Source organism: Papilio polytes, unplaced genomic scaffold (assembly GCF_000836215.1).
Source record: "Papilio polytes unplaced genomic scaffold, Ppol_1.0 DF823692.1, whole genome shotgun sequence".
Lineage (NCBI taxonomy): Eukaryota > Metazoa > Arthropoda > Insecta > Lepidoptera > Papilionidae > Papilio > Papilio polytes.
The window spans coordinates 1,112,544-1,138,170 of NW_013525512.1; the positions used below are offsets into that span (position 1 = coordinate 1,112,544).

Sequence of the window (25,627 nt, forward strand, 5' to 3'; positions counted from 1 at the left end):
TTTTGTTTTTGGTGTATATTGTTTTGTTTTTAGTGCATTTTGTTTTGTTTTTCGTGTATTTTGTTTGGAAGTCGGTTTTGTTTTTTTATTATTTAAAAATAAGATCATAAAATTTCCTTCTCTAACATTAACACATATTGCAGCAAAAAGAACATAACAATGAGTGTATCTGTCAGGGCAGTGTGGTACAGCGGCGGCGGCGGAACGAAGCAAGCTTTGAAGTGAACACACAATGAATAATACATTTTTCAACTGCATTACGAGTGAACAGAGAAGCCTCAGCATTGCACTTCCTTTACATCAAGAATTCATCACTTGAATGCAATCTGATACAGGAAGCTGGGTAGTTCAGACTAGTTCACAATTTAGTGCTAAAATTACGAGGTAACTCGAACTGTTTCTATTTGTATTCTATTCTATTCGTAGACGTTAGGTACAGGAGAAAAATGTGTATTTATATATGTAACGAACAAACTCAAAATGTATTGGGCCTATTTAAAAAATGCTTTCGCCATTAGAAAGCTACATTATCAATGAGTGACTTAGGCTATACATTTTATTATATTTTTAAATCTGCGCGTAATAGTCTAATGGTTACGGGTGCGAACTACCGACCTTGCCGTCAAATGTTTGGATCCCGCCATTCGACTATTGTGAACCATATCTTAGCACAAGCCTAAGGTAGTTGGATTGGTTTAAGGAATTATTAGTAAACTAGCTGTTCCCATGCGGCTTCATCCGCATGAAATTATGAAAATGTTATTTTATTGTTAACAATTTTCAAATTATCAATATTCAATAGCAATGCCAAAATGACATGACATGACTTGACGAACCTTTGCAATCTTTCTTTCTTGATGTTGGAAGCAACTTATGGTCTCTTTCCCACATTAGGGTTTTTATCCAAAATATTTACCCCCTAAGTTTAATGGCATGAAAATAAAGCGCCTAAAGCGTGACGTAAGTGTAGGGCTTTTTATTAAAAAAGTATTATTCAAAAACATGCAGTAATTGCTGACATCTTAGGCAACAAAGAAGTGTGTGTTTACGCTTTATTATAATAATATAGATAAACAAAAATCTACTTTAAATAAGTAGTAGCTTATAAAACTTATTAAATAACATATAAAATCAAAAGTCTGTCATAGTGTCCTCGACATTCTGGAAAGTTCTCGAGCGAGCAGTATGTTTGGAACTTTGCAACTTTGATTAAAATCAACAGGGTTTTAGTGAAAATTGTTCCACGGATATTATCGTACTAACCAAATATATGCGAACACTTTGTTTTAACAAAAGCATTCCTCCCCAAAGTTATTTGTTGATCTTTGTCAAGCTTACGATAAAATTTGAAATATCACTCTTAAATCACATAGGTTACATCACTCTCATACTTTACTGTTTATATTTTAACATCAAAAAATAATTAAAAACCACCTATTCGCTAGTAATCATAAAAATGTTACAAAATTAGAACTCAATTTGTTATTTGCGCTCCGAACAATATTATTTTAGGTTAAACTTTGTAATTTCCCCTTCGCAAACAATAACAATGGCCGCCGGTGATTAATTAAACCATCGACAGAGTTCCCGAGGCTAATGTAATTATATTTAAACCTCACGATTCATTTTTCTTTCATTTTCTTTAATTAGGTAATGCGTTTTGTGTAGAAAATCTGGGACGGAAATTTGAACTGAAATACATAGCCATCAGAGAGAGAGGTGACTTATCTAAGTCACCGGTTTTGATCTACACCTAGTTGATAAGGAAATTACAATAGTATTACATGTGAATAACAATTGATATATGTACAATAACTTGTCCTCGTGCATGTCACTACAGAGATGGTAATCATGACCCACGTTGCAAACGGTACATCTGATATAATAAAGTTGACGCCTTTTAGCGCGGGCGCACAATTTTGAATAAACTTACAATTGTTGTGATTGTCGTTTGTTTCGAAGCCCATTCAACTGTTTAGTTGCACAACTACATAGAACCACATAGGAATCAAAGCAAGACTAAACAATTGTGCGATAGTTTAGTCAAGGTGGCGCACGATCTTGTTGCTATACGAGTATATCTTATGTTTATAATTTGAAATCGCAAATACTGTGTCTAGTACAGTCACGAAATACCGCGCTGTTCCATTTAGAGAAATATTGCCTTGAGTCTAGCAACGAGACAAATTACACCTCTTCTTACAAATTAAGTAGCAGTGAGTTTTTCATATAACGGGATAATAAAGCAAAATGTGTACAACTAACCGATGTTTTTTTCATAGACACTTTTAGCTACTGCATCCTATTGGTTATTCCGCCTCGTCTTAATGCGTATAAAATGTTCAAACGAATGCTTTTAAAGTAGAACAGCGCGATTTTACCCGATTGTACATATTCCCAGATCCGATCTATATAAAAATCAAATCTTTTTATTTTAAACAAAGAAATCTTTAAACGAAATCGAACAGAAATTGAATATTTTGATTAAGAGACAGATATTTCTTAAGACTTAAGCTGGTCTTTACCTTCTCATTACGCTGACAGTTGACAAAGACGTTTCTCTCCCGGATAATCCCACTCATGGAACTTACTTTAACGAATACTTAGCTAAATGAACCATTTAAAATAGAGGAGAGAAAAGATTACAAGGTCTATCATACTTCATACTAATATTATAAATGCGAAAGTTTAGATGGATGGATGTTTGTTAGCGTTTGTAGCCTAAACTGCTGAACGGATTTCTATGAAATTTGGCATAGATGTAGAGACACATAGGCATAACACTTTTGTTATTTTTTTATTCTACGCGGACGGAGTCGCGTGCGGAAGCTAGTAAAGATATAATGTTCTAAAGTTTTTGTTGATAATTTAATTATTATTACTATAAAAACAAACTTATTATATAACGAGATTTTTTTTTATTTTAATTGTATATTTGACCTATTAAAGCTTTAAATTATTTGCCATTAGAAATCTATAAATGAGTAGTATGGTAATTTTACGTTGCTGTTTTAAGTTTATTTTATCTAATTTCCCTTTCAATCTATACTCAATACTAATATAATAAAGCGTAAACACACACTTGTTTTTTACCTATGATGTAAGCAATTACAGAATTTTTAATCATTCTTTTTTTTAATAAAAAGCCCTACACTTACGTCACGCTTTAGGCTATATATTTTCACGCCATTAAACTTGGGGGTAAATGTTTTGGATAAAAACCCTAATGTGGGAAAGAGACCATAAGTTGCTGCCAACATCAAGGAAGCAAGGTTGCCATGCTTTGTCATTGATGATCTTGACAAATATAATTAATAAAACAATTTTCATAATTTCATGCGAATGAAGTCGCACGGGAACAGCTAGTATTTAATATTGACATTTAACAAATACATTATTCATAACGAAGTTACAAAAGTTAAAATCATTTCTGTTTATATTAAAGAAGAAACTTTGTCCTTCATCAAGTCGCCTTCTAAAAGTCTTGTAAGTAGAATCTTATTAAACTTTTCTAGATAAAAAAAGATACAGTAGTTCAGTGAAGGGCCGGAGTTTTCCAACTACCCACTGACATGAACCCGGTGTCTCTTTCATCGCTTGTTTTCAAAAAGTTCTAATAGAAAACTTGCAAAAGTGAAACTAAAGAGTATCCACTGTCGAACTGTATTAAACAATACTGCCGTCCCTCTCACTCACTTTGGAAATAATGGAGATGGCAATAGTGTTCTTATACATGAGTTAGGTTCCTTATTTTACAAAATCTTATAAAATTACGACCGTGTTAAGGCGAATGATGTGGGAAAGGTAATATTAATCTTTTTAATTTTATCAAAGTTATTTATATTTCAATAATAATAGCGTCAGAAATTTGGGACGTAAAGAAGTAGGGGAGGCATCCCCCTCTAATGGTTCCCGCACACGGTCCTTTACTGTAAGCGTGCGTTGAACAAAGCAATTTATAGAATTTGCTCCGACGTAATCAGCCCGGAACACTTGCTCCCTCTAAATTGTTTCCATCCATCAGCATAAATGTTCCAGTTAATCATTTGCGGATAATTTATGGCTCGATACTCCTGATAAATATAATCTATGGTTACACTCCAATGTGTAGGCATAGATTATACTACGCAGATTGATATTTCCATAGACAAAGAGTAAAAATTATTCCTTGTACAGAATTATGTAGAGTAAAAATACTAAAGGACGTTACAGTTGATTTATAATTTTTTAAACTTACAACCGCCTAGATAAGTATTTAGGTAACTATTAAAAATAAGCTTTATTCCACTAATCAACTTAGTAAAACTCTCCAATGACAATAAATGTACAAAAAATTGCACCCTGTGTCTAAATTAAGCGCTTTAAAAGTTTCAATGTATCCTCAGTAGAACGAGGCAGAGTTATCACGAACAATGCGGGTGCGATAGAGAAAGAATATGGCAGATGACAAACGGCATCACATCAGCTCTAGTTTCAGCGAAGCCGCAGAAAAGCAGGCGACCGCAAACTTACGACAGCGACAGCCATGTTGAATACTCTATTCTACTATTTCAGATTTACAATGACTAGTTTGAACACTTTTGACCTCTGACGAATGATGCTTCCGTGTTTTTGTCGTTCAGACGTCGTACTGGATAGAAGTCGATTATAACAGATTTCAAAATCCAATCTTGTTAAAGTCCGTATTAAATTAAATTAATCGTCATACGCCTGAAGAATTCCAATTCCTTTCAAGTTTTTTAAATCTCTCAAAGATTTCCTAATCCAGTTTAGTTATGACGAGTTCTATAATTCTTATTGCTTTCTTAATAGTAGATTCTGATCCCTTCTAGTGTTTGATTTACAACGTATTATAAACACGTGAAAGTTTTTTTCTATAAATAGAGCCTTTCACAACATTACATCGACAATAACTCGTCTCTGAATAGACGCTGGAAGCCGCTTCACAGATAATATTCGCCCGCACCCAAGATTCTCCGACACAGGGCTGCTGCGCGCTATTTAAAAAGAAAAAATACCTTTATAGAAATAAAATTCCTTTTTTAAAAACAAAATTTCAAACATGTAATTTGTATTTTCTTAATATTAATGATAACAAACTCATGCAAACGATACCAATAGATTTACAAACAAAATTGTTGTTAATGCGTTGCCTACGGCAAATTGCCAAGATGGATAATTTGCCAACTTTTTTCGTTAATAATGAAGTCAACATTTCTGTTCACATAACAGCAATATAGATAAGTAGATGTAAAAGAATTTTAATCAACGTCAAACCGCATAAAGCACACCGCTCTCATCCACAGATAAAGGCATGTCTATGGTATGATTAAAAATCATGCACGTGTGAACCCTGCGCGGCGGGCGACGCGCGCCTTTCAAAAAAGGAACGTGACCTGATTACTGACGGAAGCCGTCGGTTTCCTATTCACAATTCGAAAGATCGTAAGCACATCAACATGGACTGATACAATGCTCGGATTGAACTACATATCATTTCCTGTAATTATTGATCTCGGCCTGAGAGTATTTAATTGATTGCTTCATGCTTTCAATGTTTTTATTGTTATTCATATTTTAACATCGTAGTTTATTACAACTCCTGTATATGTGCATCACGATAAAAAAACCATCTTTTGCAAGTAAGACCATGTTATCAACAAACTTATTAAAATAACTACCAAAGCAATAGTATAAAAAAGTTTGTTTTAAAACCAACATTACTTTTTATGTCAATAAACATACTATAAAGTAGGGTAAATTAAATAAATATTAATCACAATAAAACGAATCAACAAGCTATGAGTAATTAAAGTTTCGTGTCTCTTTTATCTCTGGTTAGTTAATCGGCGCCATGCTGCGGCCGCGGCCGGTGACAATTGCCGAACGCGCATTGTTCCCGCATACAAATTGCGCGGGAAATCAATTACGACGACTGTCAAAATTATACAAAATGCTTTTATTTTTTTGTGTGCGCTGTTAATACAAATGGTAGTTATTTGAAAAAGAAACGTAATTCACAATAACTACATTGCTTGTTTTAATTAACTTTATTGAGAGATTTTACAGCTGTTTCGAATAGATTGGTACCGATACCGAGTACGTTAATGTTAATAGAGGCAGATTTGGGCACCTCGCAAAATTGGTGGATTCTAAATTATGTAAATGAAAACATAAGCCATTGAAAAACATCTTCAAATTTAATTAGTCTTTTACAAAACATTTCCAATAAATCATTTATCAAATTTAAAAATTTGGAGCTTTTCCTAAACGTTTCCAAATCGTGAAGGAAGCCGTCGAAACGTTATTACGTCACAGCCCAGTTTAGATATGCCTCCCAGTAATATAATTTTATCACCTCCATAAATGTGTCTTGTCATTAAAGAAAACGGTACAATTTTTATTTTCAATCCAAATAAAAACACGAAAATGTTTACAATTATGTTACTCAAAAGGAATATAATTTAAAGATAACAAAATATAAAGTTATAGACTATATTAGTGCAGTTTGTCTATGGTAAATATCTAAAAATAGGTTGTATATTATGTTGGACATACTCGTATAAATGTCATCACGTAAAATTCAGTGTCTTCCCCATTCAATTTTCTGGCTGGATAAACTAAATAGACTCTTATTCCAATTTGCAATATATTTTATAGATTCGTGTTCACGTATTCATAAACTTGTATTACATGCTTCGACGACGTTACTAAGATAAACACTCTGTATACAACAGTGGGATTACACTGTCGAGCATAAAAACTTCTTGATCTCTCTCTCTCTCATTGTATTTAAATATTATTTCTGGCCAGTCCATCTAGCTCTACTAGCGTTATGGGGGAGATATGTAACCTTTTTACCATTATTAAGGCGAGGTTGAGAGTATTAGAGTAATAAGGGAAACCAGAAAAGTACCTTCTATAACAATGATTTTTTACGCGTATCGTGGACACTTCCCAACCAACAGGAAAATACTCGTTGAACATTCTTTACAACTAAACGATTATAACTATACATACAAAAAAGATTGCAATCATTAACAATTATAAGGATAGGTTTTTTTTATTTACAGCTACAAAGAAAGCGTTTCCATGAAAGAAGCGAAGGCGCTCTTGCAATCAAGTGCGCACTTTAAAAGACGTGTAATTGAAGAAATTCTTTGTATTTAATTTGATTGCCTCTCGGCGACGTCGACAAAGTCGCGGATTTCTCTTTGAATGGCCTTTCATATTAATTGTATATGCTTTTACTCTGTAGCCTTATCATACCAACATAAAGAAAAAAATGTAGTAATACCAACATTTCAAGTGAGATAAATATTCTCTTGGATTAGCTATGAGTTCTATAGAGAACCAAGTTCTTACCACTTTATGGTATTAAATTCAAAATACAAGTTTGGGTAAGAGAAATTCTCTCGAAATAATAACGAAATAGCATCATATTAATAATGAGATTTTCATTGCCGCCTGGGAGCGCGCGGCACTGCGCCGGCCTGCCTCTTGCCTCTCTCGCTAATTTAATGAACAGCTCTTAGAACTGTGGCAATTCCAACTTTTAGTATTTTAGTCTGGATTTGACAATATATTTTTATAGTATTGTTAAATTACTCAAGAAATATCAACAAAGGTCATATTTTTAAGTTAAAAGCAATCACAATTTTACGACAAATAAATCAATAATATGAGAACTTTTTGTTTGATTGTTATTGTTGCATTTCTTAAATTATAAATTAAATATTTACCCTAAATACCTTTTACGAAGTTCAAGAATACACAGACTTATTAAAATAACCCTCTTCAAGATGCCAAGCTTGATATTTTTGTAATAGTAGTGACTTTGGAAACAAAGGGTTTTGTAGAAGAAATGTAATATACAGACAGTAAACACCGACTGGCATTTGTTCCTACGACGTACGCCACGCAACGACAGCAGTAATTTCCAGAGGGCGGGAAAATATTTTCCATTTGTCTCAGCTGGGAGCTGAACGTCGACAGTTATTAGTTCTACTAGCAATGTCGTATTGAACTTGTTCCTTACAATTATTGGAAAACTTCGCTTCGTAAAAATGTTTTATGTTACTCTTATTCACATTGAAACATTAGGCAACATTATACTTATAAATTTAAATCAAAATAACAAACAAGTATCGAAAAATCCTAAGTATAAGATGGTTTCTAAACTGAATCCTAGCTAAAAATAATATAGGTTTAAAATTAATAACGAATGCCACAGAAAATATCATTCTATTTGTTTCAACAATAGAATGTAACTTAGCCTAGGGAATTTACTAGAAATTCTCGTTGCAAATACTCTTGGAGTAAAACAGAGAACATTGTTAAATTCAATATTCGAATTGGGGAAATCCAATTGAAGCAGTTGGACAGTTCTAAAATTAAAAAAATATACGAAGAAAATGTTTTATGTCAATTTCAATTACTACAATATATGTATAATCCTGATAACTAAGCCATTGAAATCCAATGTGTGCAATTGTAAGTTATGCAGTGCATCTTACTACAGTCTAATTAGGTAATATGCAACGGTGGTCTCTTAAGAATTTCATATTTGACATTTCATCAGCAGCGTGGGTGAATGTATTTCGGTTAAATAATAGTTATTGCAACAACGGCTCGGGTTAAACGGCAATACAAATTATCGTTATGGCGTAATGGGAATAATCGAGCTATAATTCGAATTGATTGATTACCAAAGGAAACGAGCCAAATGTAAGGCCGACCATTGTTTGCACGGTTATCGTAGGCGCGCAACAATAATGGCGGAGCAGCCATTTTGGCGCGTAAAAAGTGCGCGGGAAAATCAATTACCGGCGAGCTGTCAGAATGAATTCCCAAACGGCCATTGTTACACTTTATAATCGTATTATTTAAAAATGGAATAATTTTCAAATAAAGAACGTTGGGAGATATTGAAGTATTGTTATTTACTAACACGCTTAAATATTAGAGCGGACGCACACTTTTGATTAAACAATCGCACACTGTTGTGCGACTGACGATTCCAGCACCAATTAAGTTTTTCGAAAGTCGTAAGTAAAAGTCTTTATTCGATCTGAAGGCTGATAAATGTTTCAGAACAAAAAAACGTAATTTTTATTTATCCGCTGTCAATTGATAAAGGTCGAAAGATAGAACATGATTGAAACATTTCGAGCAAACTGAAAACAATGAACGTAACGGCCGGCACTCGTCTGAGAACGTATCTCATACAATAAACAGAATTAGAAACGATCAAAGGATATTGGACCTAGATTGGATTGTTTGTAGAGCTGAAGATTGTTTTTACGTGCACGTTTATATCGCCATCTGGTTGCGAGGTAGGTGCTTCCGTTGGCAATCGGGTCACGTTCGGCGCGCCTCTCTCGTTTCCCAGACGTTAGACCAGGTGGCAGAATGTCTGTTACGGAACATCCTATGAAGTTGGAATCTAATCTCTTTGTTACTTTGTAGTCTTATTTATCGTTTAGTTAACTATTCTATTGTTAATGTCGTTAATACACTTGCCAACATTTTATGAAATAGCCATATGCGACCGGTTTTGCAATGTATGTCCAGATTAATTTTCACCTACAACAAAATACTGAACGCAAAGTTTCATAGGCTGCGGTCGCAGGCTTTCTGCGGCTTCGCTGAAACTGTAGCCGACACCCGACAGCCGGATATCATCTATCACGTAATATATAATATACTATAGTATAGGAGATAAATACAAATATTTTTACACACAGTTACACAATTTCAAGTATTGAATTCAAAAATCCATCACAAAGGAGTCATTTTATTTTAATTTTTTCGCGGTCTCTTAGTAATGAACAGAAAATCATTAATAATGTTTTTTTTTACTTTCGTTATTTTAGATCTCTCTGCAGTTTGCTTGTCCTGTCCCGATGTCAAATCCTTGGTTCGATTAGTCAATGCCCGAGCTACCTGTATTGTCAACCTATTTAGTTTTATTTCTAAGTCTGTGTACAAAGTTAGAAACGAGGGTAGTATTATTTTATGTTTAACTTTAAAAGCAAATTTAATTAGTAAACAACCTCTCGTTCTTTAAAAGGACATGTAGGAATAATTCAAGTTATAAAAGCGTGGGTATATTGAAAACTTGCTCGGTGCCCGGCGCCCGGCGCCCGGCGTCAAACTAAGTTCGTTTGCTTTTAATAGAATTGCCCGCAAAGTTTTAATAAAGTTGCGACATGTATTCAGTTATGAAACTCACGTAGATCGTTGCTTTAGATTTACTTTAGGTTTATTGCTATTTACTTTATCTTAACGAATAAAAGTATATAATATATAACAGAGAAATATAAGCTTTAATACTTTCTGACTTTATCGTGTATTGACCGTTGAAATAAAGAAAAAACAATTACCGTCCAAAACAATTGCATAATTTCGCTCATTCTCCTCCAGTGTAGTAACCTGCAGATTATCGACATCTCCAGATAATCGATCGGTGGGATCGTGGTCCAGCTCTAGTTTAAAAACTTAAAAAAAAACATAAATAAAACTTAAATCAATGTAAGTCGTAAAATTGGACATGATGTACTGCTGTAGTAATGATTTACCGTTTTTATATATTTTTTCCTATCGACTTTACTGGCAATAATATCCGTTGCGAAAGCGAGTCGACCACGCGCCAGAAGCTGTCAGCCGTCACTCTCTGCAAGCAACAGTTTTTACGCTAACGTCGATATGTGTTACAGAACGTTATGTTACTCATTGCACTTATGTAGATACCAATAAGTAGGGTAGAGGGGTTTCGTTTTAAGTCTGCTTAACTAAACTTAACTTTATCAAGTAACGTAGGACGCCGGAAATATAAAAGTTGCCGAGCAAAATTTTGAAGCAAAATGAAGACTCAATTTCGGATCGCAAGAGAACGTAATAAGCAAGTTCGTACAGTTAACAAATTCAACGTAGAGACCCATTCAGCTATTTCTTTTATACGCAGAAGGTCGTGCGTCCATTCGAGGGTTATCAAACGGTAAAAGCGGGCCTTCGCTAAGTCTTTTGACGAGCGTGGAATTGAAAACATGACTCGACAAAGCGAAAATAGTCTTTTTATATCTGGGCCTTTTTTGCAATGCTTTTATCGATATTTGTGTTCCAATTTCAAAAAATTCTCTATAAGTAGGCCATTACCAGTTTTGCATATAAACGTCAGTTTCCCTTATGTATGTTGCACAATCGTTTTGTTTTTCAATTTCAGTTTCTACGAAATGGAGTAATATGCCGACATAACAGTGATACAAGACACGCTAAGGTTGTTGCGTGAATAGGCCGGCCACATTTTCTTTGATTATGAAAGTCTATCTACATAATGTATTTTATCAATATCGAAGGACCAATAAAAAAGCCTTAAAATGTTTATAAGCTCATAATATTCTTGTTGCTGGATACACGTGCATGTTACAAAACCGTTAAGTGGATAAGGATAGTTCGATCAACGATAATAACGCCGTAATTAACATTGTCATCATCAATTCCTACGTTTACTTCATTATGTCGGTTAGTAAAAAACGCATGTTGCTTTTTAGTAGGAATCCAACATCGATAATTCATATCCTTTACTTTATTTTCCCAGAATAAACAACTGACAAACAAATATTACAGTATTGGCCAGTCTTGTTTAAAAGAGGCAGGTAATAAAATCAAATATTTACCAATACTTAGCGCTGTATCGAATAGTTTATAACTATACGGGTTATTTCCGTGTCGATTTGACGGCATTGTGAAAAATTGATGGTCCTGCCGGCGTCGGCGGCCGGCGATCGATGGCGTGCTATTTGTGTCCACAACAATACAATTACCTCGCGAGTCAACAACCGACCTCTCCGCCATCAAATTTAATATTACAATTTCTCCAAAAATGGGTCTGTCGTAATATTACATTGAAACATTTGAAATAAACCGTGTTGACGTGACTTTGCATGATTTTTACACTAATAAAGCAAATCACACACTAACAATGTTATAGCCAATAATCTCTATGGCAAACTAAAAAAAAGTGTTTTAGTCGTCATAAAAAAATCATATGTCATTGGGAGAACCCTATTCAATTCCACGAATACACGAGCCATTGAGAAAAAAAAACTACAAAAACCTCGACAGTCTTGAGTGGAACGCGCTCGAGTGCGTGTTCTAAATTTAAATAGATTTATTTTGTGATACTTTTTACGCGAGTTGATTTTTTTTATGGGAACAGGAAGCAAACGCGTCTGCAGGTCACATGTCAAATCGACGTTTAAAATAACAATTGTATCTAGAAACTTGTTTTATTTCATGGAAAAGGTATGATCTAGGGAGAGAAATACTTAAACACTAGAGTATGTTTTTTTATGCCTTTTTAGACCCAATCATCATTTTTTTTAAATACATTTTCGAAAACATTCGTAAATTCATACATTGATTATGTACTATGCACGGAAAAGTCTAGAGTAGAATAGATTAACATTTTTTAATGTGGAACATTTTGGACACATTAACTTTTTTGGCATAACCTAAAATTGTTCCATCATCCTCAACTGTAACTATCAAAGTATTTATATAATTCTGGGGCAAGATTCGGCCGAAATCCGGCCGCACAACAACCAAGACGCAAGGGAAAAGGTAAGGGTTGAAATATGGGTTATTCTTGTCGGGAACAAACCTCGCTACAATATTATTTCGTGTTTCTTTGTAATGATACTTTATTTTAAGAGTAGTTTACGAAATAAAAATGTTGAAAAGTTTCACGAATTTTAGAGCTTTCAGATTTAATATAAATCTAAGGTGTCGGCATTTTCAAGTCCATCTTTTATCTTTAGTATTTTTAAACATGTTTATCATTACTTTTAAGTCTTTTCTGTTTATCACTGGGATAAACGATGAGATTACCGCGCCCATTTCTTCTAAGGAGTAACTACAAATCCTGTTAAATAGTATAATATAAGGCACTCATAGGCACTCGCCTGACCGACAATAAATAAGGCAAGGTATGCAGCGTACTCGCGAATGCACCGTGTACCGTACACTGCGTGCACGTGGATCTGGGTCAGTCGGCGCGCCGACGTTCTAGCACTGCTTAGGAATTAACACCTAATGTGAAACATAATTCCATTTATTTTTTGACCGACTTCCCAAAAGAAGGAGGTACTCAATTCGTCTGTATGTTTTTTTTTATTTTTTTTATGTGTGTTACGGCATAACTCCGCCGCTAGTGGACCGATTTTGACAATTCTTTTTTTATCCGAAAGGTAATGCTTGCAGGTGGGTCCCATTCTTTGTAATTAAAAACCGATTAATCTTTTTTTAACATTTTTTAATAAATATGTTAAAATTCGGTTTGGTTTCGCATATTCGATGTGATAGTTGAAGATATAAAGATAGAGAAGAGATAACTGAAGACAGACACATTAAAAATACACAGATATTTGAGTCGATTTCAGACTGGGGGTAGTTAGTAGTTAGTAGTTACATTTGTTACGGTAACTTGTTACCTTAATGCTATAGTATTATAATTGTTACGGCAACATTTCGCGATAGAGAACTACGTAACAATTACATCAAAGCGAGGCGGAGGCGGTCGGAAGTGAAGCCAGTGTTGCAGAACTCACGATTTCATTTGTAAATTACTTCAAATTCCTCCGCGGGCGAGCTCACAACTTTCTCACTATTGTTCACTATCATATTACTATGTAGTTTTAACAAATTATCCGAACAGCACAAGTCAACAACATGTGTAGCCTGGCGGTGTCGTGGACTGTATAAAATTTGGGTTTGGCGTATTAAAACTATAGAGTTTGGACTTAGGAATCACATTTACCTATCTATTTCTTCTTTATGGCCTTCCAGCAGCAGACCAGTGTCGAGTAATCACCTTGATTCGCATCACAATCCAACTCAAATGTCATAGACATTTTTTTGCACTTATATTTTAAAGTTGCAAGCAACAATATTAAATTAATTTTCAAGATTTCTAAAACTAAGTGAAGGTACAAAACTATATCTGTAAATTCATTACTTTATAAGAGGAAATATATGTATCAAAATGTTGTCCGAAGTATACATGTTTCAAACTTACACAAAAGTTGAATTCAATGTATTCAAACAAACTGAGCCATAACGGGTTACATGACGCGTCGGACTATGTTATTCCATTGTTACCTCTGTGAACATCATAAAAGCCTGTACAGTCGTTACTATACAAAACTAAAGCATGTTTGCAAATAAAAAAAACCCCGGAAACCAAAAAAGGTAATAATTTTTTAAACTAAAATTACATTTCATGTTTCGAATCGAAATTATATGTAACAAATGAGTTAACAATTAAGTACAAGTAACTCTCGTTATCGTTCTCGTTTACTCTGAAAATATTGTTTTTTAGACCGAAAACAGACTAAACGTTAAATTATTAAGCCAGAAAAAGGTCCTTTGATTTCAATATTAACAAGGGCTATAGTTTTCAATTGTATTATGTCAACCCTGAAACGAATAAAATAGGCGTTACCATGCAGTTTTTAAAATTTGTAAAACTCAGCGTGCGCTCGCGTGGAGTTAAAACGTATTGTTTGCGCATTAAATGGAATTGACGTTCTCTACTCTCTACTTACTATATTTATATTAAAAAAGGTAGATTTGCATTCAAATTTAGTATTCTTTAACTGTCGATTTATAATCGGCCATGAGACAAAAACCTTGAAGGTTTACCTTACATCTACCTACTTATGGCGTCGCCACGTCCTACGCATAAATACAGGATTTGTTGGAAGTGTGAATTTGTATGGTTTATCATGAATGTGTGAAGTGATTATTGTCGCTAATGGTATTGCGTAAAAACCGTACAATTTTGTATGGAATTTTTTAAATATAAAAAACTAGACTACTGTAGACTCTACTATATTCATTTTAAATGATTGTTGAAGGAGCGCAGCCACCAAATAGGTAGATTAATTAAAAAACACAAACTGAATGGAATGATTTTAAAAGATATACCATAACTACACCATTAAAATGCACGTTTGTCTAAACGTGACACTTAAAAAGGGTAAGTGTGTCGTATTCTCACAACACATTATATTATCTGTTACGGTGCATGCCACCGCCACTCGACGGTAACGCCAGTGATGCGTGAGTGGCCGCAGCGTACTACTAGTTGTAAAGTGCTATAAAGCCAACGCGGGGTTAATGGCTGACAAACTGAATTACTTCTGCATCACGGTTATTGTCACTATCTATTTGAAATGTATTAAAACATCCGCAACTACTGCTGGATGGATCATTTTTTAGTTTCAAGTTTTTATTAATTTCTTACTAATAACTGTTAATAAATATTGATGCATGTTTTCAAAATAACGAATTAAATAAATCTTTCAAGAATGTTTCAGGCAATCTTACTTGATTTTATTGATATAGAATCAGTTGCGAGCGATGGCAAGACGTTTCTCGCCAAATTGATACTCTCCATGTCGATAGTAACAAAGTAAATAGAAATCTACTTGTAAGAAGCCTTTTACTGGCCCCACGTAGGCCACTATTAATTCTATTTGCCGAGCTGGGGAGCCGGGGAGCTGGGGAGAATGATTTATTGCGGCCGCCGGTCGAGTACATCCTTGAGAAATTATGCTCGACGTGTGCAAAGATTACATTTGTTGGTTAGTTTGCGTTTTGCTTTTACGCAATTAACGTCCAATGCCCTCAAATCCAGTATTTGTTGTTATCCATTTAATCGTTATTATATGACTTTAAAACACATTGCTTGTACATAATTTTTTCCAATGTTTTAAAAAGGTAAACAAGTGTTTAAACCTTACCATGTGCCAGATTTTTTTAACATTTACTTTGTTCAATTAAAAATCATTTAACTCCTAACTCGGCTCCTTTAAATGATTAACTAAACTGTCCACAAAGCAAATTAAAAATGTACAATGTAATAATCCGCATAATGTAACGAGCGTCTATTAAATGCTACAACGTTTAATCGCGCTTTCGAGGTGAATCCGCCAATTAAATGGCGTACCTTACTCAAATATTAAATTCCTGCCGACAACGCGGCGGCTGCCTTCATAAAGCAATTATAAGTACCCTAGACTACAAACTATAACGTCGATCTTAATGGATAAAATTAGGAGAACTACCCATCACGTGCGTTATTACTTACAATAAAACTTGTAATTCAAATTCTTCACATAAAATCCGAGTTAGAAAATCCTTTATACTAAGAATTAGTGAGCTTTTAAATTTGATTCACGCTATTAAATTTTAATAAACACCTACACTATTCCACACTAATAAAGTGCAGATGTAGCCGAAGCCGAAGGTGTATTAGCTCCCATAAAACACAATTTCATATATGGAAAACCAAATTAAATTCCACCAACCAAACTTCTGCTACACTTTGGTGCGATATAGGGTAAGTACAAGTTGCATTAGCTTGTTTTAGGTTCAAATACAAGCTGGAAGGGGTATTGCTTACTAGCCAGCAGAGCCAGCGTGTGACGTAAGCACTTGACATTCATTCGGAACCGCGCGACCTCTGCCTGCTAATTAGATATCTCCGGAGAGCCGCCCACGACCCACCACTCTTGTCATGCATATACATGAAAGTCAAATGAGCTATTTTTACTTCCTTTTATTTTGAAAGAAACGATCACATTGGTAACCTTTTAAGATTGTCCATCTTGTCCAGATTTTTTTATACACTTTTTAATCCATTTTGATGTACTCTCTGTACCTTCTATTGGTTCGGATTCACACCTATATTCACACCAGTGAATTACGCATTTTAAATAGAAATTTAATGTTTTGATTTTCTTATTGGTTTCTCATTGATATTTAACTTAGTGTCAACATATCCACAAAATTTGGATTATCAAATGTAATCCAAAACCCTTAATATAAACTACATCTAAAATTCGAAGAATTAATGTACACCAGCAACGTTGCCTTGTAATTGGGCGAATCTCGAGCAAGATCGAATTCGTAATTTAAGGTCCTCTTCTAATTATAAAGGCGCTCAAACGTCTCCGTGATAATAATAGGTGTGTAGGTTTGACATACAAATTACAAATCATTGTTTAGTTCTACGTTTTCCTGGACATGATTGAAACCTTAAACGCCTTAAGCGTTTATCTGTGCTTAGAGCGTTAATCTCCATATAAGTAATGGACAGGTACATTTCTTCACGTAACAACTCTCTTCGTTACATTCAAAGAAATCAAATAGGAAACAAACTTTCAATTACAAGGCAGTAGAAATTGTTTGTCCCTTAAACGAGGAGAAATTAATAATAGATCGTGTTCCGAATGATAAGCGCCGGTTATGGTACATTTATTGTGTGTCGAATGGCATTTAGGGTGTTGATTGACGTTAAAAATTAACAACACACCGTCCAAACGATAGAATGTCGCGACCATAAGCAATGGTTCACTTTTATGGAACGCAAGTTACGCACAAGGAATAAAGATTGCGAAAGTCCTGTTACTGGCGACTCGGTGACTCTACCTTAACCTCCATTCCTTTGCTATTAAAAAAAAACATGCAAGTAAATCAAAGCAACCTCTTACCTTTTACGCGACGTTCGTCTTCATAATTACGTTAAGATTAATCCTTTCACGGAACAAAAAAACACCAAAACACTTTACAAGCACAAGTTATGACGAACAAAAACTGCGTTACGTTAGAACATAATGTAACAAAAACCCGCACATTTTACACATAAATTTCGGCTGTTAATAAATAAACCAGCACAATATTTAAACAGATGTGTACATATTTTCGTTGACACGATACTGGAAGTTTGGCGCGGCTGTAGGCGCACCGCCGCCCGCGAGGGAATCACGGTACTAAACTGAACCGGAACCATTACGTAGTTTGTTTGGTTCGTCTATACCACTCGCCTTCCCTTTCTAACAAGAATATTATTTTCGAAATAAACGCCATCTAGCGCTGGCTTCTATCCCATACTTTAAGTATAAAAGCCATAATCGCTTACGTACGGAATTGTATGCAAGATGACGTTGTAACAAACAATAGCGTTATAATATCTATACAACTAACATATCTATACTCTACATAATCATCTCTCTCTTCCACATTGAAGAAACAGTAGTAACAATGTTTTTCAACCTGTTTTGAACATAAACCATTCTAAAACAAAACGGATCATATGAAACAAAGATACAAAATATATATTTACTGCCTTAAAAGTTAATTATTGTGGTACAATCATCATCTTCCTCCTTATTCTACCCCAGTAGATTTGGCGCAACAAGTTTTTGTCCTCCACATATGTAACTCATCATGTCACCTTTTACGCAATCCATTCATCTTTCTATGTCTACCTCTGCCGATGTACCTGCACACTCATAACTAACGTTATGTCACATGCGATTCATCCCTCCTCATAACATGCCCATACCATATTATGGTACAATGTTATTATAAAAGTGAAAAGGATCAGTGGTAGAGTCGCTTTAATATCTTCGCACCAATGAGTCGACTCGCCCGGTGCAATACCACCACAAATAATTCGTCATCACAATTCATCTGATGACTGCTCGCTTGAGGCCTAATTTTAGCCCTTTCCCTCTCTTAAAGTAAATGATGGGAAGGGAAAGTGGATTTGATGGTGGAGACGTATAGGACCTTCATTTATCCTCTTTATGTGCGTCTCTTTAACCGTCTATTAAGGGTAGGTAAGACATTTGCAATTGCGGGTGTCTATGGGCAGTGGTGGTGGAAAAAAAACTTTTATGCGTAATGTTAGAGGCACCAAAAGGATTAAGTTTAGAAGAACTATAGAAACAGGTATTTTGTTTTAAACCATAATGGTTATAGTTAAATTGTTTATACCCTCTCTTAATTTAAAAAGTAAAAAATTAAATGAATAAAAACCTTGGCTTGCTGATTAAACGGTGCTCCTGAATTGAGTGGCTCCTTACGAAGTTGTCTGTTAAGTACTCTTGAAAAACGCAATCCGAATCTCTCGTGTAATAAAATTATGCAATTTTCTAATTTCATTTTATATCGGAGTATTTCCACACAAGACAGTACTGAGAAACATAACAGAAATAAAAAAGCTTAAAAAGTACAATATGTGATATTAAGTATTGATTTTTAGTAAATTAAGTGTTACTTTAAATCAATCAGAATATATTATTATTAGGGAGACATTTTTCACATTACTTTACAATGAAAGTCCTGGTTAAACGCAACAATCGCCAAAGCATAGATTGCAAAATAACTACATATAATTCTGACAAAATACACTACCTATAAATTATGCTTCAGGCTTCAATTTCAAGTTAATTATATATTTACATATTTATCTTGATAGGCAAAAATGACCTGTACAATACACTAATAAATGCAATACAAGCCTAAAACAAACATTATGGAAACTCCCACTTCTCTTCATAGCTTGTCAAAAAAGGGAGTTACAGAACCCAACAAAATCAATCTTCAAAAATTAAAAAGGAACTTTTTAGTGAAATTTAAACAGAAGTTAACTTGAAATAAAACAACCACATCATTGAAAAATATTTTATTTTTGTCGAGGAAATAGATTGAACCTAAATTTTAAATGTTCTTAATGTAATGACACTTTGCATGAAAGTTCTGATTCAGTCTGTTCTGATACCACTTTTAACATTGTACTGCCTGATATAACATTCTTCGGTTCAAAGCCAGAGTTCACCCAAGATTCGAGCACATCTGTACTTGGTAACAATGTCCGAAGTGTATTTCTAACATAAATGTATGCTTGAGGTGAATACTTATAAATACTAAGTGCAAAATTCTTCAAATCGTCCGTATGTCTGGTCGGCATTGCCAACACCAATCCATTTGTATCCTCTTTGATTTTATCTTGCAAAGAAAGGAGAATTCTCGACTTTTTCTTTCTCTTCTGGTTCAATAGATTCTTTTTAGTTTCTATAACTTTTTTCAAACGACCTAGAAATCTATTCTGTCTGTTATATATTCTCATATTAGTTTTCAACTTGTCTCTAAGGCCGATTGCTTGACGTTGCATCCTTTGGACCTCTGTGAATAGTTTCAACAACTCAACATTTTCTTCTTCGGAAATGTTTTTGTCATTTGAGTTTGTTACATGATTTTTATTTGATTTATTATACTGTTCCTCATCTGAATCCATTTCATATTCCTCATCATCATCATCGTCATTGTCTAATGTTTCCTCATCAATGTACTCCACCTGAAGGCAATGGTACATATTTACAAATATAAGAAATAATAGGATTATTTTATTTAAGTTGGCAAACAAACATTGGCCACTTGAATTCTTCATAATAGAGAAACAACTGCTGCTCATACACAAATGCAATGCTAATCTGTAATTGACTCGGGAGTGGATTACATAAAAAGGACATTTCCCTTTCCGATGTACCCTCTCTATCAAATCCACTTCTCATGCAAACAGGATTAAAATAGGTTCTGACGAATTAGTAGAAATCAGAAAACTATTATAATATGGAAAGCATTGCTAGGACCCAGCAATTATTAGGCACACCGGTACATTTTAAAAACTACAGGATTCATCCAAAAGTTAATTGAAAAATTGTCAGCCAGATCTGATAAAATTAAGAATTCCATTAACTTTATTTTCCAACATAAATGAAATATAACTTTTTACCTCTAAAACATGATTAGGTAGTTTCAATGAAGGTACAGCTTTGCTTATGAGTACAACCCTATTTTCCGCATCACATTCAAAACAATCGACTGAGAAGTGTTGCACACAAATGTATGAATAGTCAGTAGGTGTCCAGTTGTTTCTGCCCGTCAGGTCCGTCCAGATTTGTCTTAGGTTTGCATCTTCTGGAAATCTATTAAGTATATTCTGTGATATATATTATTCTCACTGTAAAGTAGCCTAAGAGTTTCATATATATGTATGTATATTTTATATAAATTTGTTACAATAAATGGGTGTCTCATGATAATCGCGACTAGGTCTAGTGTGTAAATGCATATCATTAATATGGTCTTAATGAAGGTATTGGAGAAGGCCTGTCATACATAGGGCAGAGTATGGTTGAGAATGATGATTATAGTTTTCATATGCATTTTTCATTTCTGGAATGTCTAAGGTACGGAAGAACAAGCCGCCACTACTATCTCACCCCATTGATGAGAATGTTAGTATAGCATTATTTTTCAGACAAAATAAGAATATATGAAAGTTAAAAGATGTTTCTGAATAACCATTTAATTAAATCACATTTAATTTTTAAACTGTGAAATGCATAAATATAAATTATTTTACACATTTACAATAAATTGTTCAAAACTAATTACTCAATTCATTAGTTTACATGAGTTTCAAATAAAAGGTAAACAACTGGAATTTGAGGTTACATTTTAACCAGTTAAACTCCTGCATCGATTTTTTAATTTCTTACCTAAAGAATGAATCAGAGTTTAAAGATTTCGATTCCTCACATCCCAAAACTGCACAATTTTTCGTTATTTCAGTATCGGCTTCAGCATTCTGTTTTAGTTCGGGTGCTACCATTGCTGTAATTGATAAACATTTAGGTGAAGTATTTCTTCACCAGAATTAAAAAATACTTTTGTATCAGAAACTTTTTTACTTACCAACAGGAGTTGGCTTTGATTTATTATCTTCAATTTCTTTCATTTTCATAAGGCCTTGATTAAAATTCATCATTAAGAATTCGCAGCCGACATAAATTGGCGGGATTTCTACGAGAAGTATCGCGTAATTTTTATATTTTTAGCACTTAACTTCAACAATACATGACTTTGTAAAGTTAAAATAACCTTATTTATGAGTAATGTTAAAAATTACAACATTGATTTGATGAGACGCCCGAAACGGTGCCTGTGATAACAGGTTATAGAAGTAAGTTTACGAGCCATTTACATGCAAATACCTATATTTGTTCTTAATTTTCTCTTGTAACTACTATATCAATTGTAAATGCCACACAATTAATACCATTTGTAAAACCTTTTAATTAATTATTTATTCATAGATTCAAGATAAAATCATTTAATGAGAGTTTTCAGGGAATTATTTTATTTCCACGATTCCATCATAGACATTTATCTTTTTAAATTTAATGCTATTCTACAGATAATAGAAAAATGTTAACCATCCATGGTTATGACACAATCAATTTAAACAGAGATTCCCAAACTTTTTCTCGAAGACTCATAATGGCTTTGGTTGAAGTGCTATTGTACCACATTTCTTCTTACAAGTGTTAGTCTTCAGCTTTTTTCTTGCCATTCTATGCCACGACACTCTGACTGGTTCTTCCGTTTCGTGGACCACAGGGAATACTTGACCACACTTGATACCTGAGTTACTTTGAGAATCGCTGGAATAACACCAAATTGCGTAAAACGTTCAAACCAAGTTGTCTATAGCTAGGAAACGTCATGTGAGTCTATGACGTATGTTGCTTACTTTATCTGTGCTCTGTTTTCTATTTTCTGTGATGCAATGAAATGTCACACTGATTTCATTTCATTTGTACGCATAATTTTGACGATATCTTTGTCTTTTATTATATGCCCAGAAAATGGTTGACCCAATATTTGATTACCAATTTAGGCTCATCCTAATTGGCGATAGTACGGTGGGGAAAAGCTCCCTTTTAAAATACTTTACGGATGGAAAATTCGCTGAGGTGCGTATCACATACTGATGTTTTTGTCTTTGTGATTAAATTTTTATTTTAATTGTCAATTATATTACGCATTAATTTTAGCTCTCCGATCCGACAGTAGGCGTGGATTTCTTCGCTAGAATAATTGAGGTTCAGGATGGTACAAGAATTAAATTACAACTTTGGGATACAGCAGGACAGGAAAGATTCAGATCCATTACGAAGTCTTACTACAGGAACTCGGTGGGTGCTTTGTTAGTGTACGACGTATGTAACAGATCAAGTTTCGAGCACATACCATTGTGGATGATGGAAGCTAAGAGGCACATTGAACCACACAGACCTGTGTTCGCTTTGGTGGGTTGTAAAGTTGATTTAGTTGGTACAGACAATAAGAATGGTGCTAGAAGAGAAGTTACATGCGAGGAGGCCAGGATGTTTGCTGAGGAAAATGGTAATTAGTATTTTTTGTTATTTTTAAAACATTTATATATTAAATGTTGTCACTTGATAAGGTACATATGTGAATCAAGGTTAATCTACTTAACATAAATTTGCTTATATTATTCACTTGCATTGCAATGGTCCTTTTTTAATATTTAATTATTCCATGCATTGCTAAGGCTGTCATCCCTTTTTGCAAATTTTTAGACATTATTTACATATACAACATAAATTAGAACTTCCAACTATAAGATCATTTTTTGTATCTTAGGATTGCAAGTACTTCTAGACAAAAAATTTAAGCATATAACTAAAATTTGGAATTATTCCAGGTCTCCACCATGTAGAGACATCTGCAAAGACGGGTGTTAATGTTGAAGAGGCTTTTGTATTAGTAGCACAGGAAGTGTACAACCGCATCCAGAGCGGAGAATACAAAGTGGAAGATGGTTGGGACGGCATCAAAACAGGGTTTAACCGACCTAATGGTATGGATTTCAACTTACTTGAGGCGGAAACTGTCCAATCCACATGCTGCTAGAAAATAATGCCTGGTTCACACTTGGCTAATACAGTTGGACAGTCATGCAGGAAGTTTGTATGGACTATTAGTGTTTATTATGCCAGCTGAATGCCAGTCCAGTCATTGAACGCTACTGACCGAGTGTCTGGGCCAAGTCTGAATTGTGCATTTTTATTTTGTACATACTGACTTGTGTAATTAGAATAGTTATATATTACGTAAGTATAAATTAACTAAATAATGTAGATTTTTTTGGCACATTTGCAATGGCATTTGAGGATGCAACAGTTTTTGTACAAGTTATTTTAAAATTCACTAATAGGTTGCAGGGTTTATTTTATTTGATGTAATTTTATTTTCTCGATTTCAACACTGTTGGCATAATGGCACCTTATATACACAGAATGGCATAATGATGCATTCAATAAAATTGCAAAAGTTTAAAAAATTGTATGATCTATTTAAAAAATTGTAATATTTTTTTTAATTTGCTATATTATTAGAAATTAGTTATGATTTTATCAATTGGAATAAAGTTTTGGTATCACAAAGTGTCATCGAAATCTAAAACTAGGGATAAAACGAAATTTGAGTACACTTTAATGACAGTATGTCTGATAGAAATGCCTTGAAATTGTTATATGAAGCCTAAGATTTGGTATGTGACAAAATCTCAGATTTAAGTGCCATCTGATTAGATTCGGGCCCCTTTTTTATTTTTTTTTTTTCTCATCTAAAAAGCACAATTGACATAATGTCATTTTTACATCACAACCAAAGACATGATCACATATTTACATAATACGTAAATTTTTTGCAAATTGTTAGTTATTATTGTATATAATTTTATTTTTAACTATCATTAACAAGTTTCCCATCGAAAAGACTAACTTAAAAACAATGTTTTGACGTCTTTTGATTTATATTTTATATCCATCCAAATGCATAATTTTAAACATTTATGGCTACATTGAATCTAATTCAAAAATGTCTTAAATGATGAGTCTCCATTCATAACACATGTTTAAAAATTCATGGTAAGGTTTTGTTTTATTGATTTTATTTAAAAACTGTAAAACACGAATTTAGACTTGAATTAAAAATATTTAAGATTCAAATTGTTATTTTAAAAAAACCTTTGCCTTTGTTTACTTCAATTCTACTGTGAATTTAATGGGTATTCAGACCTTCAAAAATAAATTAGTGCTCAAAATTCTGAACAATCTGTTATAATATGGAATACGATGGTTTGTTTTTATATACTTATATTAAGCGACATTTTATTTATAAATGTACTACGTCATAACGCTGTTATAATGCTTGAACGCAGTAAAGTTTTTGTTAATCATTATCTCGTTTTAATTCGACCCTATTTAATTTTAATTGACCTGCAAAGGCGAGTGGATGGCCCAATTTCTAAACGTTATTGTCTCTTACCGGGAGGCAAAGGTGAGCCGATAAGAAGTCCGACACAGATTATACATTACGATCGAAATTAACAAATAAAGCTAATGGTAAGATCACATTGTCTTTTATAAAAAATGAAAATGAAAGTAATTGTCAAATTATAGTTTGTATTACAATTGATTCATATCAAATCAAGTTATCTTTAATAATTTTCTATGAACGACACGAGAACGAGGAAGTTCAAAGATAAGTGACGTAGTCGATTGCCTTGACCCGCCTAATATTTCGATGTTCAATGTTACTTGATTTTTTCATATTTAATATAACAGTGAGGAATTAAGTCCCACTAACTCTGCGAATCAAAACTCGATTGTATAACAGAATACAGAAAAAAGAAATCACAGTTAGATAGACATAATTTCCTTGTTACGTCACATCCTAATGTGTTTTCGTCGGCGGAGACTATTACATTATAATTGCGCGATGCATTACATGTCTCGGACGTAAGGAAACGTCTAGTTAAGTATCCTAATTAGAGTTAAATATATAACAGTACGAGGCAGATATATTTAAAGCTCTCAAAAAGTATTGTTTAGCAATG

General features: G+C 33.8%; 3 protein-coding genes across 3 annotated transcripts in view; 1 reads left to right on the forward strand and 2 right to left on the reverse strand.

Moving 5' to 3' along the window:
• Positions 1-17,828, reverse strand: part of LOC106103999 — a 96,524-nt gene extending 78,696 nt beyond the window's left edge. The window contains exon 1 of the mRNA XM_013283928.1: positions 17,559-17,828. The gene's annotated coding sequence lies outside the window, so the exon portion shown is untranslated. The remainder of the gene's footprint in view (positions 1-17,558) is intronic.
• Positions 17,829-19,522: 1,694 nt separating this feature from the next.
• LOC106104010 (THAP domain-containing protein 1-like) lies at positions 19,523-22,047 on the reverse strand. Its single transcript, XM_013283947.1, has 5 exons — positions 21,799-22,047; positions 21,613-21,720; positions 21,417-21,531; positions 20,648-20,840; positions 19,523-20,209 (listed from the first exon to the last, which is right to left on the reverse strand). The coding sequence occupies exons 2-5, from the start codon at positions 21,683-21,685 to the stop codon at positions 19,583-19,585; spliced, it is 1,008 nt and encodes a 335-aa protein (XP_013139401.1). The 5' UTR covers positions 21,686-21,720; positions 21,799-22,047; the 3' UTR covers positions 19,523-19,582.
• A 422-nt stretch (positions 22,048-22,469) lies between these two features.
• On the forward strand, positions 22,470-24,968 carry LOC106104011 (ras-related protein Rab-39B). The gene is made up of 3 exons (XM_013283948.1): positions 22,470-22,673; positions 22,755-23,106; positions 23,429-24,968. The coding sequence occupies exons 1-3, from the start codon at positions 22,566-22,568 to the stop codon at positions 23,635-23,637; spliced, it is 669 nt and encodes a 222-aa protein (XP_013139402.1). The 5' UTR covers positions 22,470-22,565; the 3' UTR covers positions 23,638-24,968.
• Positions 24,969-25,627: the final 659 nt, after the last annotated feature.

Excerpts from the sequence above, each read along its gene's own strand:
- LOC106104010 (XM_013283947.1), bottom strand. The coding sequence starts at position 21,685 with ATGATGAATTTTAATCAAGGCCTTATGAAAATGAAAGAAATTGAAGAT. Across the intron at positions 20,841-21,416 it reads AACTCTGATTCATTCTTTAG|ATTTCCAGAAGATGCAAACC; the intron begins GTAAGAAATTAA and ends TATACTTAATAG. Across the intron at positions 20,210-20,647 it reads TACCTAATCATGTTTTAGAG|GTGGAGTACATTGATGAGGA; the intron begins GTAAAAAGTTAT and ends CATTGCCTTCAG.
- LOC106104011 (XM_013283948.1), top strand. The coding sequence starts at position 22,566 with ATGGTTGACCCAATATTTGATTACCAATTTAGGCTCATCCTAATTGGC. Across the intron at positions 22,674-22,754 it reads CGGATGGAAAATTCGCTGAG|CTCTCCGATCCGACAGTAGG; the intron begins GTGCGTATCACA and ends CATTAATTTTAG. Across the intron at positions 23,107-23,428 it reads GATGTTTGCTGAGGAAAATG|GTCTCCACCATGTAGAGACA; the intron begins GTAATTAGTATT and ends GAATTATTCCAG.